General features: G+C 52.6%; 1 protein-coding gene across 1 annotated transcript; it reads left to right on the top strand.

Annotated features, from left to right (window-relative positions):
* The first annotated feature begins 9608 nt into the window (after window positions 1–9608).
* Window positions 9609–11124, top strand: PV07_12117 (uncharacterized protein). Its single transcript, XM_016399610.1, has 3 exons — window positions 9609–9861; window positions 9912–10269; window positions 10335–11124. The coding sequence occupies exons 1-3, from the start codon at window positions 9832–9834 to the stop codon at window positions 11042–11044; spliced, it is 1098 nt and encodes a 365-aa protein (XP_016242422.1). The 5' UTR covers window positions 9609–9831; the 3' UTR covers window positions 11045–11124.
* Window positions 11125–18440: the final 7316 nt, after the last annotated feature.

Genomic DNA, 18440 nt, shown 5'->3' with positions numbered 1-18440 from the left:
TCCATCATGCGGCCGTACGGCTGCGATGTAGCATAGGCGGTGACCCCAACGGCCTGCATGGCCTCGAGGACGCACTGGATGGCGTTCTCAGAGCCCCAGACCTTGGCCTGGTAGGCCATCTCAGCCTCGCCCGTGGTCTCGAGGTAGTGGCACGCCTTCCAGGTAAAGTAGCGGGTGGTCTCTTCACGCATCTTCATGCTGATGAGGAAATCGGCGACGGATTGGTAGTTGATGGTCGGGACGCTGCCGCCGCGCTTCTCCGTGGTGACAATCTTATGCGTGTGCGCGAAGCAGCTCCGCATCAGCCCGGCGGACCCGGCACCCACCAGAGCTGCCGACTCGGTGAAGGCCGCCACATTGACCATGCCCCCCTTGCCCGGCGGGGCGAGGATGTTCTTGACGGGCACGCGGAAGTTGGTGAACTTGGTGCGCGGGCCTGAATGCGCGCGGAACCCGTGCGTTTCGATGTCGTAGGGCACCTCGAATGCCCCTTTGTTCTTGTCGGCTTCAAAGTCGGCGCGGGTCAGGACCACCATGGACAGTGTCTCCTTGGGGTCCCCCTTGTCGCTAAACCGGCACAGCAAGGTCAAGATCTCCGGACCCTGGAAATCCCACCCAGCGCTATTGGAAGCGAACTGCTTGCCGCCATTGATGATGACTTCGTCGCCCTCGATCTTGGCAATGGTCTGGACACCCAAGCCGCCCTCATTCTGAAGGTAGTTGGCGCTGCCAGTTGGCTCGGTGAAACCCAATGCCGCCAACGCGTCCCCCTTACCGCTGATGAAGGGGGCCAAGAACCTCTTCTTCTGCTCCTCGTTACCATACATGAAGATCGGGGCCAAGCCCAAACCCGTCACAAGCCAGGTGATGGGAAAGCTCGAGTCTGCGGCGAAGAACTCCTCAGTGACCAGGGCTAGGTCAACCAGGCTCTTGCGCGAGCCTCCTTCACTCTCTGGGATTTGGATTTTGATCCATCCCTCTGCAACGCATTTGGCATACGCTTCCCTGGTGGCCTTGAAGCGCTCCTCTTGCGTAGGCAGTTTCAGGTAGGCTTCACGCGTTGGGGCCAAGACCTCTTGCGCAAACTTCCTTGCGTCAGCCTTGAGCTTCTCCTGGTAAGGGGACAGGGTGAAATCAATCGCCATTCTCAGGTCGTTTAGGATGGCACAACGGTACTAGATCAAGGATGGATGAGGACACAGATGCTTCGGCAACAATTGTAGGACCGTTGGCGCGAAGTAGAAGAAGCGAAAGCGATTTTTTTCTGATTGAAGGATTACTGGAGTCTTCAAACTCATCAAGGACGTGTTGAACATGGTCTCCTTTTATATGCAGCCCTTTCCTTGGGCTATTCAATCTCGAGCCCTCTTCCATATGTGCCAATGTTCAACTAAACGCGTAATCAAAGATTTCGATATCGCATACCATCGATAAACCCCCACTCCGTTTGGCTGTTATCTGTGTTCTCATGTCCAAGGTCGTCGCTTTGGGGGAATTCTTTTGGATGCAGACGCCCCCTTAACCAGAGATGATAGATCGTCCTGGATTGTGCCGTACGCACGGCATTGCGGATCCGCATGCTGGTTGGTTGGCAGGTCCACTACCCGTGCCGTAGAAATTCGGGAGGAGCTAGAGAGTTCGACGGCAGAGGACTGTCGATAAGGAAACACATATACACCCGCCTTTGACATTGTTGGAATGCACAACGTCATCCCTCCAAGGTCTAAGAGAGAATCGGCGTCTGCCACGATTTTCGCCAGTCGGCCGATATGCGAGTTTCTCGCTTCCAATCTTTCATTGGACTGATATACCGTCAACTCGGTCTATTTAGCGTCAGGCCTCCCGCGAAACTATCCAATGGGGCTTATGTTTGGTAGACACGGGGTCGTTATCATCTAGTTTTCTGTGTCTCGCGTCCTGGAGAATGGGTATGCACTTGTATGCACATGGCATAATCTTTATAGTTTGGACCAGAACTAGAATGCTTTCAGCTAGCAACACATACCTGACTCGTCGACTTTCTTTGATATGCCGCTGTGTGAATAGCTCACGACCGAACCCAAACTAGAGGTCGGCTGTGGGGATTGGTCTCAATGCGTCGATGCCTTCCAATATCTTGACCAATCAACTCTCACGCTTCCAGACGTCCGAGGAGATGAACCTGTTCTTCGTGGACCTCTGCTTCGCGCTCGAAAGTTTATTTGCTCTACCTTCTCCATTAACGGAAGACCAAAGCCGATCGATGCGCAATCACCAACTCCGTATACTCGGTCTTTGGTGGCCCCAGGCCGGTTGGTCAATCTGTTCTGTTTAATACCAACAATTTCGAGTTCATGTCTTATCGCCATTTGCCAATTCGGTCGAACAGACAGTCAGCGGGCTGCCTCTCCTTTTGGCGCCCGCGGAGATGTAGGGAGATGATGAACAAGCAGGACCGTGGGTTTGGATCCTCAGAGACCCCTGCCCATGTCCTCCCCGGCCCACACTCCCCGTCTCTACCAGGTGAGTGTGGAGGCTGACTTCGATGATCAAATCAGCGGTTCGTGTGCCTGCATGAACGAAATGAGCGCACATCTCGTCCTCAAAATGCTTCTCTCTAATCCCCCCTAGTCGACAGTTGTGGCTAGTCAAGAGTGGTGTTGTGGACCGGACTCTGCTCCAACTTTCCACTTGTGCCAGCCTTGTCTGTGTGAGGTTACCACCTTCATGCTTCCTCCCTGCTAACTTAATTTGGTATCTTGGATCGAGACTTGACTGACAGCCTCTCAATTATTGAAACAAAGATGGCGACGCAACGGCAACAACTCAACGCTGGACTCTCCGGAGTCAGCTTGAAGTCGAAGTAATTGACATTTGCCTCCACTATGCATCGAGCCGAGATAAGACAACAGACATGTGTGTCCTCCTGCCGAGGCACAGTAAAGAAGTATTCGAGATCCTTCAATTTCTTGTCAGTTTCAGGGAGTTAGTTTGATGCCAATGCTCTCCGAATGGCGCCAGTTTACGGCCACAGCTGCGACACACCCGTTACCATATATGGCAAGCTCATCTCGGAAGCACGCCGGCTGCAAGCACTCCACATCCCTTTTGGCAGCTGTGAGCATCTGGATCTCGCCAAGTCTACCAGATCTCTGTTGGATCCCCCATGTCCAGTGAGACAATACTGCAGAATTTGCATAGGTTCTGCGACAGGTTTGTCGACGTACATCGAAACACTGTCGAAGAAGTATCGATCATGAGATCTCCGTTCCGCAAGCTTGAAATTTCCCTGCACATGACAAAGAGTCTACGCGGGAGCCCACAGTCGGCACTCTCTGTTCGCTGCTGGAATGCATATCAGTCTAGCTAAGGTATTTCCCAATGTGGTATATTGGCAGCGAGCTGCGCTTGTTGGCACGGTCTTCCTGAACCCTCATTGTTATCTCCTTCAACATCCTTTGCGGCCCACTCTTGACGAGAATCTGGTCTCGTCTATTCTTTCAGGAGAAGCTAGTGATCTCGAAGATCATGAAGGTATGTCCGCGGACGTCGTCGCCGTTGCTGTGGGTTAAAGGGGAGATTCTGGCAGCTGCAGGGGCGGAGGTCATGATAACAGGTTCTTCGACAGCTCCGCGGCTCTCGAGTCTATTGTCTGTGATATCAGTGGGTATCAAGATTGCGGACGCACTGGCGTTGTCATGAGGAATTCCACACTCGGTCGACGAAGGACACAGTGGATGTTGTGTTCAGAAAAAGGGGGGATGGCGGGAAAGGACCAGGAAGGTAGAAAGATGCCTCCTTCAACTCTCTACTTAGGCAAAGAAGAATTCTTCAAATTGATATAATACCCGACTCAGTCAGACGGGACCTTCAAACTCTCTCAAAAAGTACCAATTGTGAAGAATTCTGATAGACCGACCAACATCACCCACCCTCTTCATCAAACGAGACACGATGGAGAAAGAAACATCTGACCAGATGGCCCGCATTGCCCGTGAGATCTCCATGTCGCCCTCTACATACGAGAAAATCTACCTCTCGCCGCCGACCAGCGACACTCGACAGCTGCGCAAGACGTTCGCCAACCCGACTCCCCTGTACGTGTTCCACCCATCTGCCCTCTTCGACCCTCGGCCCTTATATACAGCCCTTTTTTCTGTTTTCATACGACTAATGCCTGGACTTAAGATGTCTGCTAGGCTTCATCATGAGCCTAGGGCCCTTGTCCTGCGATCTCATGGGCTGGAGAGGCGCTGGGGGCGACGGATCCTCGTCAATCGGCGTCTTTTTCTTCATGGGCGGGCTTTTGATGATCATCGGCGGTGTCGGCGAATTCATCCTAGGGAACAGTTACCCGTTCATCGTCTTTTGCGGCTTCGGTACGTGAATATATCTGCTCCTTTCCGCCCCTTGTCAGATGTTTCTGCCCATGCTCCTCCTGCAACAATACAAACTTTTGAGAAAAGACCTGTAGCATGAGACGATTCTGACATATGAGTTTGATGAAGGGGGATGGTGGTTGAGCTTTGGAGCAACCTTGAAACCTTCCTTCGGAGCGTATGGAAACTACTCGCCAGATCCCGCGAATGCCGCTGCTGGGTTATCAACCACAGGGTTTCTGGCCGGATTTGGTATGTGAACATCCCGGCAAGGCAACTGGCTCACTGCCACGGAGGACCATGGGCAATACTGAGACTGACATTTGAGTTTTCTCCGCGCAAAGGATTCTTCCTCCTGTTCATGGCTCTTTTCTGCCTCGTCTGCCTCATCTGCGCTCTGAAGCTCAACGTCTGCCTGGTCATCATCCACAGTACTCTGGTAATCTGCTTCTGCCTGCTCACGGGATCATTCTGGCAAGCTGCGGAAGGGAGAGCTGGACTCGCCTCGAGGCTTCTTATCGTAAGTTCTGTCCCGAGTCTACTCAATTGAGGGGCAACATGGACTGATGATGATTGAATGTGTGATTGTGCACAGGCGGGCGGAGCATTTGCCTTTGTGTCGACGGCGGTGGCCGGCTATCTCTTCCTGTCGCAGATGCTGTTGACTGTCGAGTTCCCCTTCTCTCTTCCTGTGGGTGATTTGAGCTCGGTCTTTGCGAGCTCTCGCAGTCCATTCAAGGGCAAGGAGCACGGGGAGGATCCATGAAGAAGACGAGGGGTGAGAACAAAGTCCACTATGGTCTGAGAAGAGTTGGTCAAGCGACATACCTAGTTAGTAGAATTGCTAGATGTCAGGTATAGTGAATGCACCGCAGCTTGGCGGCAGCTGAGAGAATCATACAAGTGTACACTTTTGCCCTCTCTCCGATAGCATCGCCACTGTCACCGTCACTGTCACCAATCAGCCGACGGATTTCATGCATTGAATTTCAATCTAATGTCTGCAATAGTATGCACCAAGGCTGCCAGGGTCTATGCAATGTTGCCAAGGGCCACCTAGGCAGAATTTGTCTCGGCTTCTAGGGCGGAGGCCCCGGCGCAATCGAGCGGGGAACACGCAAGAGTATGCTGCTAGTCAGTGACAAAAGGTCCCTAGATGCCATTCAGGGCTGACGGGAATACTAGCTTCGTAGAGCTTGAACCCGAGTGCGCTATGTTACGTTGCGTCGGGGACGTATTGTGGTGCTTGTGACTACGTTAACGACCCGTTCCGCCCAAGCGTTGTCGACAGTACACTCTTGTCTTCTGCGTAGGCAGATAGTGCCTGGCGCCACCTTCTGAGATAGAAATCTTAAGGCACGAATATAATACTAGGATCAGTGTGTCAGCCACCTTCGTTTCAGCAAAAAGATAGAATATCGCGCCAGTGGTGGCCAAATGGTACGTACTATAGGAGATAAGCATAGCCTATCAGGATAGGACCTCGATATATAACTCCGATGAGGAACGTTAAGCTAGCATCGGTCGCTAATTGGTTCGCATCATGTTGAAATGTTACCGCTCCATCTGTAGTTAGGACATCGTTGTAGCTTTGAGGGAATGGACTTCGCCCATAACGTCTAAGGGGTGGTGCGTCGAGGTATCAAGCCGGTATGCTAATTCACGGCATGGGTCTTTGCCTCGATTCTCGTCTGACCACAATGCCATACTGATATTTGTAGAACACGGTTTGCAGTGCGTACAGACAGACTGCTCTTTAGGATTTCTGGCAGAATGGGTCTCTGGCGCTTCGTGTGCCGGAATAGTTTGTAGACCCGAAGCTCACGGCATCCCAGCTGGCTTCGACCTATTACTGTGTCGAGTCAGACGCATTTTACAAGGGATTGTGGGTCGTCCTTTTGTGTGTCTCATCAATGCGACCTTTGGAAGTCCAAGAGAAGCTCCAATAAAGGGTTCACTGAATAGCTGTTCTGCAAAGACGGTCCCCAAATATTTTTCAGTGCTTTGATCGTCAATTTTACAGCCTCAACTTGATTTTCTTATCGGAAATGGAATGCATCACTTGCTGAAGAGTAATTTTGTTACTCTCGTCCCCGCTAGAGCTTGTCCAGTTGTCGAGGAGATCTTCTGACATCGATCCCACGTGTAATAGAGGATTTCGGTGCCCATTGATGTGTGATCGCGCAGTCTTAGCGCGTCAACCGCACCTGTATCGGCATCCTAGCATTCAAGCGAAGCAGCGAGGTTATTAAGTCAGATTCCTAGCATCCTCATAGCTAAACTGATCTTGAGCCTGGCGTGTCGCCGCGCCATGATGCGAGTAGATTGATTTCAGCACGTGGTCATTATCTGCCTGTAAATTCCATCCGGGAGATCTAGACCGAGATTCATATTGGCAAATGTCTCTGTCCAATCTCGTGGGGCCTTTACTGATGAGGTCCGTTACTCTTCGCAATTCTTGATGGTAGGAGACTCCACCACGTGTTCCTATTTTATACAGCGACCATTCTTTACCTATCCTTCCTACTAGGCCAAATACACTCTGCCCGCGGCCCACACTAATTCAAGATTCGCCCAGAAGGGGAAATACACCATGAGTCCTTGATTGTCATTGAATTGATATCTATCTTTCATTCTCGAGCCCCCACCTAGACGAGCGATGGGGATGTGTACCTTTCTCTTTCCTGCGAGACAATCCCGGTCATCTACATATCTCGACAACTTCCCTCGAAATCAGATCACATAACGGAAGAGCTTATTCTCCTTGTCCGTCAAATCCAAGAACTCGACATTCGTGCCATGGCCGTCCGAGATCTCACCGCGCTCAAGCATCCTCTGCCTCCGCTTGTTCTCCCAAGTGTTGAGGACGAAGAAGCCGCACAGGATGAGTACGCTGACGATCCAGAGAACGAGCAGACTGATCTTGGCATGCTGGTAGAAGGGCGGGTCGCGGAATGTCTGGGGCCCGACCAGGTATGCGACGCCGAGAATGAGGAAGACGATGGAGTTGAGCGTCGTCTTCTTGGTGGTGCCGAGTACATTACTCGACAGCATGGAGATGACAATAAACCAGCTCGTGGAGCAGCTGCCACTCATGAAAAAGTAGGCGACCAGCTGGCCATTCTTACGGTAAAAGTGGCCGTGGTCGCCCAGGCCGATGAACAGGCTGGCGCCGAACAAGGAGAAGAGGCCGGCCAGAATGGCGGCGCCGCTGCGCTGGTGTGTCACGTCTGCGAGCAGCCCAAATCCCATGTTGCAGATGACACTTATGGCGCCCTGCGGAATATTCAGAAGAAGCGTCTCCTTCACGGTGAAGCCGAGGGACTTGATAATAATGGACTGGAGGAGCACAAGGCCGGCGGCGGGGATCTGGGACGAGAGGACAAAGACGACGTACATCCAGGTCTGAAATCGGTATGAGCATAGCATGCAGACGGGGAGATCAAGGGGGAAAAGAACTCACCCTGTAGTCGGTGAATGCCTCAACGGCTTGGTAGCGCTTGTATTGCTTCGAACCAACGCCCTGATGGTTCTCTCGCAGGCGCTCCACGGCCAGAGTTCGCTCCTCCTCAGTGAAGAACTTGGCCGTTACAACGCTGGTCGCCATGAACATAAACATACAAATTCCGTAGACAACAGAGACGATGCCTGTGACGACGGCCAAGATCTTCCAGCTTGAGAAGTTTGCGTTGGGATGCCTCGTCTCTCCGTCTACACACCCGAAGGCAATCAAGCCGCCAATCATGGTAGCAATACCGGTACAGCCAGACCAGATACCGGTCCTGCTGCCGTGCTCGTACTTTCGATACCACGCGGCCGTAATGAGTGAGAAGCCGCAGTTGATCGAGGCCTCAAGCGCGCCCAGAAACGTCCGTTGGATCATGAGGCCAGCGAAGTTATGGCAGGCGGCCATGCACGTCAGAACAACACCCCATGCTATGACACAACACGCAATGTACTTTGACGGCGGGAAGACCTGGAACATGCGGTTGTGGATGGGAGCGAAGACGATGTAACCAGCGTAGTAGATTGAACCGAGCCACGTGTATTGGTTGGCGCTCAGGTTTGTCTCCTTCTGGAGACCCATGACGCCAGCATAAGACAGACTTGAGCATTTTATATCAGCCATTGCAGAAGATTTGGGCTGTGAGGCAGTCTCTTACACTCCCTTGTCCAGATACTGCAGGACATAGAGTCCACACAGCCATGGCAGGACATGCCAGTCAATCTTACGGACCAAATGCTTGTTCGTCTTGTCGTCAATCTCCACGGCGATGGCACTGGCGTAGGTGTAGGCGCCATCCGCTCCCTTGACCTCTTTGACGTGCCCGACATCGAGGCCTAGCTCTTCGGCGGCCTCCTGGATGCGGAGGGTTGGGTCCTCATCCCCAATCTTGTCATCGACAGCAGTTGTCGTTGCTGGAGTTTCTTTTCCCATGACGAAATCACGAACAGCAGGCGGGTAAATGACAACCTAGAGGCAAAACAGGGCAGACGCGTGAGAAGGCTTCCAGGGCGAATTGTCTATTGGCGTACGACCGGGCTGCGGCACGGATGGGACGGGAGATGAATATCTTTATACCCGTTATCGGTAACAGAATCGTCCCGAGGACAAAATCCGACAGTAGATCCCAGTTCGCCCGTCTTGAACGGTCTTCTCGGTCCATCTTGACTGCCAGATTTGTACCATGATTCAGGAGTCGCTCAAGTCCTACCATACAGCGTGCTACTGATAAGGAGACCAAGACGTTGATGTCCCTTGTAGATCTTTTCTCAAGGGGGATTGGTCGACCAGGAGTTTGGCCGTTCTCCAAGATCGCCTGCGAGCCAGGGGGCATTGAGTATACGGAGAATAGCATAGGCTATCCGCCCGTGTTGACAACGATCCAATATTGGGGAATCTCTCTGTATCGGCAAATCCGATTCGTGCTGTCGGAAGTGGTCGTTCGGGAAGTCCCGGCCCATATTGGCTGGACGGTTTCAGCCAGCGGCAGCTGGGATGGAGTCTGGGCTGCTAAACGCCTGGCGAGAGGTCGGTATGATGGGCTGCTGGGCAGAGGAGGGTCGAAAGGATGAGACGAGGCGACAAAGAGGAGGCTGGCGCACTGTCTTGATAGGTGACGCAGCTGCGCCAAGGCGGCGCGGGGGAATCCTTGATCTTATAGGTGGGCAACACTAGGAACGCCTCAAGCGCCATTCCACCACGGGAGATCGCCCACCTCTCACCACTCTTATCCTCACGCTTGCCCTCTACCTACAGACGTTGATGCCCGCTCTAGCAATCCCACAGCGCGCTCAGGTCCGACCAGCGGCAGAATGCATCACGGCGTCGGCAAAACCGCTGCCTGCTGAGATATAAACGCCATGGCTATCCTGCCAGGGGCTATCGCGCCTTGGAAGATCTTAATCTGAACTCCGGATACCGGTCTAAACACATCATTCACTCGCACACCCATCCTACACTCTCGTCACAATGGGCTCTCTCGGTTATGAAGAAGTTGAGGTAAGCCGCCGCCACTGCAGGTCCCGAACGTCTCTGACGAGCGCCCGCAGTACGTCCACTATCATGCCGGCGGTAAGCGAGGCTCTCGTCCTGTTCTTCGAGGAGCGGCGGCGAAGAAGACGTTCGAGTCCATCCCTGTGATCGACATCTCGGGCATATTCTCAGACTCTCTCGAAGACCGCAAGAAGGTCGCGAATGAGGTGGGCCAGGCGTGTCGGGAGGTTGGCTTCTTTTACGCCGAGAATCACAACATTCCGGATGAGGTCATTGATCAGACATTCGCCGCCGTCAAGAGGTTCTTTGAACTGTCGCACGAGGAGAAGACGGAGGTGCACATCCACAAATCCAAGGCCCTCCGCGGCTACGAGCCACTGTTCGAGACCAAGATGGAGGGCGCCGGCAAGGGAGGTTCGTCCAAATTTGTCTCGCCCAACATCTGCACCATCAGGCTAACCACGAGGTCACGACTGTAGACATGAAGGAGGCCTTCACCATGGGCGATGATGCCACCGAACCCGAGTCGCAAGCACCCAACCGCGGCATCTCGACAGGAATCGAGCGCAGCAACTGCTGGCCCTCAGCATACCCCGAGTTCCGACCCATTATGTACCAGTATTTTCGCTCGGTCATGGCCCTCTCCAAGAAGCTGATGCAAGTCTTCGCCCTGGCGCTCGACCTGCCCGAGAGCTACTTTGATGCCGCCACATCATATCCCATGGGTGGCGTGCGCATCCTGCACTATCCTCCCCAGCCTGTGCCTGGCGGCACCGACATTGGTCTCGGGGCGCATACCGACTATGACTTCTTCACACTCGTCCTCCAGGAATCGGTCGAGGCACTGCAGGTCCTCAACGCCAACGGTATCTGGATTGACGCGCCGCCGCGCCCGCGCAGCTACGTAGTCAACATTGGCGACTTCCTCAGCCGCATCACCAACGACAAGTTCAAGTCAACGGTGCATCGCGTGGTCAACAAAAGCGGGAAGGAGCGTTACTCGATGCCCTTCTTCTTCAGTCCCAACCGTGAGGCCACTCTCGCCACCGTGCCCACCTGCGTCGAGGAGGGCAGCAAGTACGAGGAGGTCAACGCTGGCGAGTACTTCCGTGAGCGCCTCATTGCCGCCCGGTACCAGCATCCCGCCGCAAAGGAGGCCCGCGCCATGCAGGTCGCCGCCATGGCGTGAAAGTTCTTCCTCTCTCTGTACCTCGCATTTTCTGAAATGGAATGTAACAAAAAATGGAAATTAGCTAGGTACCATCTGTCTCTCGATAGTAGCGCTATTGTCCAATGTAGCTTTGTCACCTGTCATGCACAACCTGGGCCTCACAACGTCGACACCGGTCATCAAGCCCAAGGACCCTATAATCCATGGCTGGCACAATTACACCTCCCTTCTTTCAAGTGTGTAATCTGCTCCTAGTAGAATGTATTGAAGACGATTAAGGAGCGAGGAGTATTGGTTTTGCCAGAGACGTTCTCCAGGAGAGAATACTGCCAACGAGAGGGACGCTCCCAGTAGAGAATTATGTTTTCGATAACCAGTACGCAGACCTTCGGATACTATAACCCTACTTCCTCTGATACTTGAGGGGGTGCTAGGGCAGTGGGAGATCTATGGTGAAGAGGCCGGAGAGGGTCCATTCGAACCTGAACTGGGCGCCAGATTCCACTAGGGTGTAGAAGTCCAAATTCAGGACGGGGAACAGATCGAGTATAGAATATTGGGCACACATCGCTCTAGGGGAGGGGAGGTGACAAAAACAAACAGAGGATACAGGAGACAGTGCTTGGACCACTGGGCAATGTCGTCGATACACGAGTGAGAGAGCGAGGGGCTGATCTATGGCTCACTGCCGCCGAAGAAGTATCAGGCATGTCACAAAGCTGAAGAAGATAGATAAAACTTCGAGAAGCTCTGAAAAGACATTTTAATAGCGGCAGTGCCTACGAAGCCAGCCCAGCTACATGACCTCCAACTCCAACGCTGTTTATTACCGCTACGTTTCCACCTGTACCGTATTTGACCAATCTGCCTGAACACTGGCAAAGTCTCATTCTCACAAGCCCAAAAGGTTACTTGTCTCTAATCGTCGAGATGTGCAGACGTCAGTCTCCCGTCTTCCCCAAGCTACCTCCAGCTCTCCCAATATCCTTTCGATTTCTCCATAGCCTAGACGCTGCCGCGTCGAGCACAGAACCTGCTTGATGAGGTCGATATCCTCATGACTATGTACTGCATAGCCCAGAACCATCGTGGGCCAGGAGCCCAGGTAGCAGCGAGTCCAACTGTCTTTCCTCGTTGGCTTTCGAAGGATGGAGAGGGCGTGAGATAGTTGCCACTTCGAAGGTGGTGGAGGTGGAGGAGTGCCGATACAGGTAGACGGCGATCTAGGCATCTCCAGAATCCAGTCCAGGAGAAGTGATCCCGCCAGGACATACAGCGCCACAGCGTCCCAATGAGGATGCTCTTGGCCCGCCGCTGCTGTGGAAATCTGATTTGAATGTTCGATGTCGAGTACCAGCTGTTCCCAGCTCCCCATTTCTGCTTTCAATTCGGTACCTGACAGAACCCTCGTCTGAGGGGGGGAGTTACCCAGCTGGATCACACTCAGAAGCAACTGGTACAGGGGGACAGGGATCCCCAGCACGGGGCTATTGGCCGCCGCTGATGTTTCCCAGTACGTCAAAGTCTCTAGAAGTTTCTCTGTGCGTTCCATGAAGTAGGAATCGATTTGGAAATTGGGAGAAAACGGATTCCGCATCGCCAGGAGGAATGATTGGTACAGGACGCTTTCTACCACGATCCGGTCAAATACCGACGACATGGTCAGTGAGTCTGATGCATTCCTGTAGCGCAAGGAGAGCAACTGCATGGCGCCCATGACATGTTTCGGAGCGTCGTTGACTGTATCTGGTCCCCAAAGCTGATGGCGAGCAATTTGGAGTCAGCGAATTTAGACCTATTGGTGGAGGCGAAGGGGACAGCAGGACTCACGGCATTGATATATAGGTATTGCACCGTTGTCAAGAGGGAGTTTCCAGGGCAATCCCGATCAAAATCGAGCCCCGCTAGCGCCTGGTTGACTTCCTTGACCGCTTGAGAGTAATACTTGATCGAGGTCTTGTGGAACTGAGCATCGCTGCTCAGCATGAATCTATTCGAGGCACAGCAAGCCAATATGGCGCACTTGACGCTATCGGAATTCAGCATGAACAGCGCCATTTCCGACCGGTAGACCGAATAGAAGCCGGGGTGGGCGTTGGGAAGCATCAACACTTTGAGGAAACTGTCGAGGTAGTAGTTGAACAGCCCCAGTTCCTGGTCAGATCGAATCGTCGTTTGAATAGTCGGATTCGATTTCACTTGCAGCGTCCGGTCATCGTCCTGATCCAGTGATGCTCCCAGCAGATCACGATGACAACGGTGTCGCCGATCGTAGAGATCCTCGGGCGCTGGCCAGAGACACTTGCGCCCGGCGATGTGGCAGTTGCGACAACAAGGCCTTTGACCGAGCCTCTCCTCCCCGCACTTGAGCCTGCGGCCCTTGCACGTAAAGCAACCCGTCTTCGTTCGAAGCCTTGCTGCTGGCATTGTTTGGCCTGTCAAATTGCTGTCCGACAATATGGAGAGGGCGCCAGAATTGGAATCACGCACGTCAGGATGGTATTTTTGTTGGAAATGGCAGAAAGGCGGAAGATGGCAATCAACGGCAGCGAGGTCGAGACATTCTAAGTACCCAATTTACCCCATGGAAAGAGCATTTAAACCGCTTGATAAGGTTCGGTTGCTTATCAATTGGCGGGTGAGGGGGTCTGGGCCTGTAGTCTAACTACACGGGTAGATAGCTGTCAGACTCTTCTCCTTCCTACATCTACCAATAGTATACCGCCCTGTCGTTGCTCCGCTCCACAGCGGATCGCTCCAAGAAGAGGCCATGGCCCTACGGGCTGGGTCCCGACTGGTCATATCTCAAGCAATGGGGTGCTTGAGGCAGTCGTTGCCTTCACGATCGACATCCTATTGGTGATTGAGACCACATTATCCAGTCTGCGAATACAGTCGTTGGAAGCCCTTGAGCAGCACAGGGTGACATGGAACTGTCTTGGGTTAAGATCCTGAAAATTTGCCTGCATTTCGACCACGATCTCAACGACACAGATGGGCTACCAACTAGCGTACAGCGAGAACCTCACAGTCTCATTCTTGAACAATCTTCGAGATCAGTTCCGACGCAGCAATGGTGGCCTCGTCACGAAAGTGTTTGCCCACCACTTGGAGTGCAATAGGAGCGTCGACATATTTTTCCGGAGAGTCTGGTGTCCGTGATAACCATGTCAGTAAAATACCTTTACAAGATACCTGATCTGGGTCAAGTGCAGGGAGAAACCTAACGGCAGAACAGGACAACTTACACTTCTTGTATTCCTCCTCGTCTTGTTTCGAGCGGGGCGTATACCCAGTCTCAACAGGGTCGAGCTCCTGATCAACTCGGAGTCCAGTGGGAAAGATAACGGCGGGTTGATCGAGAATGTTCCATATCGCCGTGTAGAGCCAATATTTACCAGTCGCCAGCTGCGCCGCTGCCCCAACATAAGCGGGACAGAGGATGAAATCGACGCCACGTTCTTTCATCAAGCGATGGTAACTGTAAAAGTCAGCGGGATACGTCACGACGACTTGAAAACACCCACTCTGCTCTATACTCCTCTCGTCGAACGTTCAGCACCCAATTCTCTTGAACGCTAATCGGTTCTGGCCTTGCAACGCTAAATGCCCATTGAGTCAAGGGGGCTATCGGCTCTCCTCCCTTGGCAAGCAGGTCCTTCTGGAACTGAGCCGCGTCTGGAAAATACAGGGCTGAAAGAATTTCCCATCCACGCGCGTGCTCATAGGGCTCAAAATCAATCACCTTGACTCCCGCGACCTTCAATTTGGCAACGGCATTCTTCAGAGCACGTTGAACAGGTGGATGGGGGTGTACAACCCTGTCCGCGTTATGAGTCCGATGTCCGCATACAGATTCGCGGGCTGAAACACTTACCCATCGTCCCAGATAACCCCAACGGTGATCTGTTCTGGTTGCAAAGGTTTGACTGATTTCCAAGGTAGCGGGATCAAGGATGTCTCTTCTTCCCATGGCTCCTGGTCAAGAACAGACTTCTGGAACAGCGCGATATCCGCGAGGCTGTTGGCCAAAGGAGAGATCACACAACGAATGCTTTCTTGTCCGTCTCCTGCCAAGTAGACACCCTTGTAGGGATTTCGAAGAGCAGTGGTGCGAAGTCCATAGGTACCACAAAAGGCAGCCGGGACTCGAACTGAGCCGCCAATATCGGTCCCTATTCCAATCGCCGCACAACGAAAGCCTATCGAGGCACCTTCGCCCCCGCTAGAACCGCCGCTCGTGAGAGTTCGGTTATACGGGTTGACAGTTGTGCCGTTGATGGGGTTGCTACAGTCGATATGCTGTATATCATGTCAGTTGCAAGGGTTTGTTCTCATAGATTCATGGGTACTCCAGCCATACCATCAGACTTTGCGGTTGGTTGGTCCTGACGTGGAAAATAGCACCGGCAGCTTTCAGGCACCTGACAAGCAATGCATCCTCTTCGGGAATATTGTCGATCCAAGCAATATAGGTGGAGTGGCAGATACGCCCTTTCAGTCCAACATGTTCTTTCACCGAAATAGGTACACCGTGCAAGGGTCCAACTAGCTTGCCAGTGGTCTTGTAATGGGCGTCCAACTCGGCCGCACGAGCGAGGGCGTCATCGACCATAAATTCAGTAGCAAAGTTCAACAGCTGCTGGCCAATATGGGCTCTCTTCAAGAATGCTGTCACCGTCTCCACAGCAGTAAGAGTTCCGTTGGCCATTTGGGCGACCAGGTCCACCGCATTGGTCTCGGTGATCTCAAGTTCGCGCGGGGTTAGGAGCTTGCAGCTTCGAGGGAAAGCTGAAACATTAAGCTGGTCGGGGGGCGGTAGTTCCTCTGAAGGCAGCACCCAAGCTGGATTCATAGAGCTGCGGGTTATTTGTCGGCATTTTTCAGCCTTGACCTCCCATTCGGCGGCTACCATGATGGATAATAGTCTCCTCGCAACCAAGGAAAATGTGAGAGTGCACGATACAGCTTACGCCGCAGAATGGAGGAAGGACGTTATATATATGCCGATGCATGTTGCGGAAGCAATTGAGGACATTAAACTCCTAACAGACCTGTCCATGGCTTAGGAATCTGACCTGTAGTCTGTTTGAATTGTTACCCAGCACCCAACGAGGTCGAATTGCGAGGTTTTCGTGCGCAAGGGCATCCGGCCCTTACAACGATCAGAGAAACCGTTGGCCATCCAATGGGGTTGATTTGCGGGGGACTATCTCTCGGCGCGATTGATGTGACCAGGTGAGTGACCTTTGGTTTCTTGAAGAAGTGTTGCCTCAGATGAATGAGATAAGGCCTTGTTCTTGGGCGGCGACTCTCCTGATTTTAGCTTTGCGCAGCTGGTTTAATTGGACCCACCTCGCAATTACACGCCATTGGCTAGCCTTGCAAAACCCACCCCCTCCCGGGGTCGCAACTGCTGGGGATTGGCTTCATGCCCTGATCCCTGTCCTTCTCCTCAGGACGTTGGCTCTATCGGACTTGTCCTCATTCTTGGTAGAACGTTGTGTTGCGTATGCTGCTGCCACTTGAATATCTGAGGACGATCACTCCTCGTGTTATCGTGCTGGGTAGAGATAACATCCAGCCGAATCGGAAATCTCGCAATTGCCGTCCATTCGACAGGAAGGCCATAGTCGAGGTCTTCCAGCGTGAATGTTCCGCGATAGGATAATGAGAGATGGGGCTTGGTTATCTGTCCTTACAACTGCAGAGCGACAGAAGCTTCACTATACATGCGACAGCTGCTGCAAAGGAATATAAGATCCTCTCATCCCCCCTGTGGTCGCTTGTCGATCTCTCAGTGTGTTTTTATATCAACTCCTGAGCCGCATCGTCACTCAGCCTGCTTCGGATAAGTGGCGACTACGCATATCATCATGATTGCATCTCCAGAATTCATTCCTGGCACAGTTCATCTAGTTGACCTCGAAGGCACGATCCATGCTCGTCATGCTGCGGGGGGAAAGAGTGACATTGTTCTCGTTCCGGCACCCTCTGACCACTATGACGACCCGTTGAACTGGAGTCCGCGAAGAAAACTCCTCTCTATAACTTGCTTGTGCATGTATGTCAATCCATGTTCGGGCTTATCGGACCCAGATGCAAAGCTAACCATGAGTTGTTGTGGTCAGCTACATCCTCGCTGTCGGAATTGCCTCAGCCGCGATTTACTCAGTCCTTGTCCCCATCTCAGTGGCCACAAATCTTACCGTCGGCGACCTGAATGCTGGAACTGGGTATATGTTCTTGTTCTTCGGCTGGGGGTGCTTGGTTTGGCAGTCTCTAGCGCAACAATATGGAAAGCGGCCAGTGTACTTGTTTTCACTCCTGGCCACGATGGTGAGTTTTACCTTTTGGCCTATTCGAACTGGATCCAACCCGCTCGGCGCATTCTTCAGAGCCACAATACTTACCACCGTTGCTAAATTATTTGAAATTGCAGGCTATCATGCTGTGGGCACCCTACACCACAAGCAACGGTCAATGGATTGCAAACAAAATTCTACAAGGATTTTTTGGCGCCCCAATTGAATCACTCTGTGAAATATCGGTGTCAGATATTGTACGTTACAAAGCTGTGGATATCGCTCACTGCCCTTGGCTGATATTGAATCAGTACTTCACCCACGAGCGAGGAACATATATCGGGGTCTATGCCTTGTTTCTGGCCGGCAGTAACTTCTTCGCACCCGTCATCTCAGGTTTCATCAACGACGGCCAAGGATGGCAGTGGGTCTTGGTTCGTTTTCAAAGGATGCCTGAGCCATAATTGCGTACACTGACACTCTTAGTACTGGTGCGCGATCTTCAACGGAGGTGCTTTCGTCATCTTGTTTTTCTTCATGGAGGAGACAAACTATCACCGTAAACCCCTCCTGGCCACGGAACCGGACGAAAACCTTTCCGAGGCAGTATCAACAAATGATGACAGCATTCCTGGAGCAGCTACAGACCCAGAAAAGACACCTGTCACCGTCAAGAGTACGCGAGATCTAGAGTCTTCCCAGGTCAATAGTCAGTCCCACGAGAAGAAATCCTTCTTGCAAAGAATGTCACTTCTCAGGAAGGAAGACCTGCAGAAGAAGAATCAATTGAAGGGTATGATTCTACGACCGTTGATATTTCTGACCTTCCCCGTCATTTTCTTCTCTGGATTCATGTACGGGGCCATCGTCTGCTACTTCAACGTGTTGAACGGAACTGCCTCGATTATTCTTTCGGCTCCACCATACAATTTCTCGTCCAGCATGGTTGGCTTGTCGTATGTGTCGTGCCTGATAGGAGTTTTGGCCGGGTGAGTAACGTCAACTGTGGCCCAGCGTGATGCATCATACTGACCTCACATGTAGTGCATACTTCTCAGGCCCGATCGGTGACAGATTCATTTTGTGGAAAGCCCGACGCAATCACGGAG

This window comes from Cladophialophora immunda (assembly GCF_000835495.1).
Source record: "Cladophialophora immunda strain CBS 83496 unplaced genomic scaffold supercont1.8, whole genome shotgun sequence".
NCBI lineage: Eukaryota > Fungi > Ascomycota > Eurotiomycetes > Chaetothyriales > Herpotrichiellaceae > Cladophialophora > Cladophialophora immunda.
This window is presented reverse-complemented; position numbering and strand designations above follow the sequence as displayed.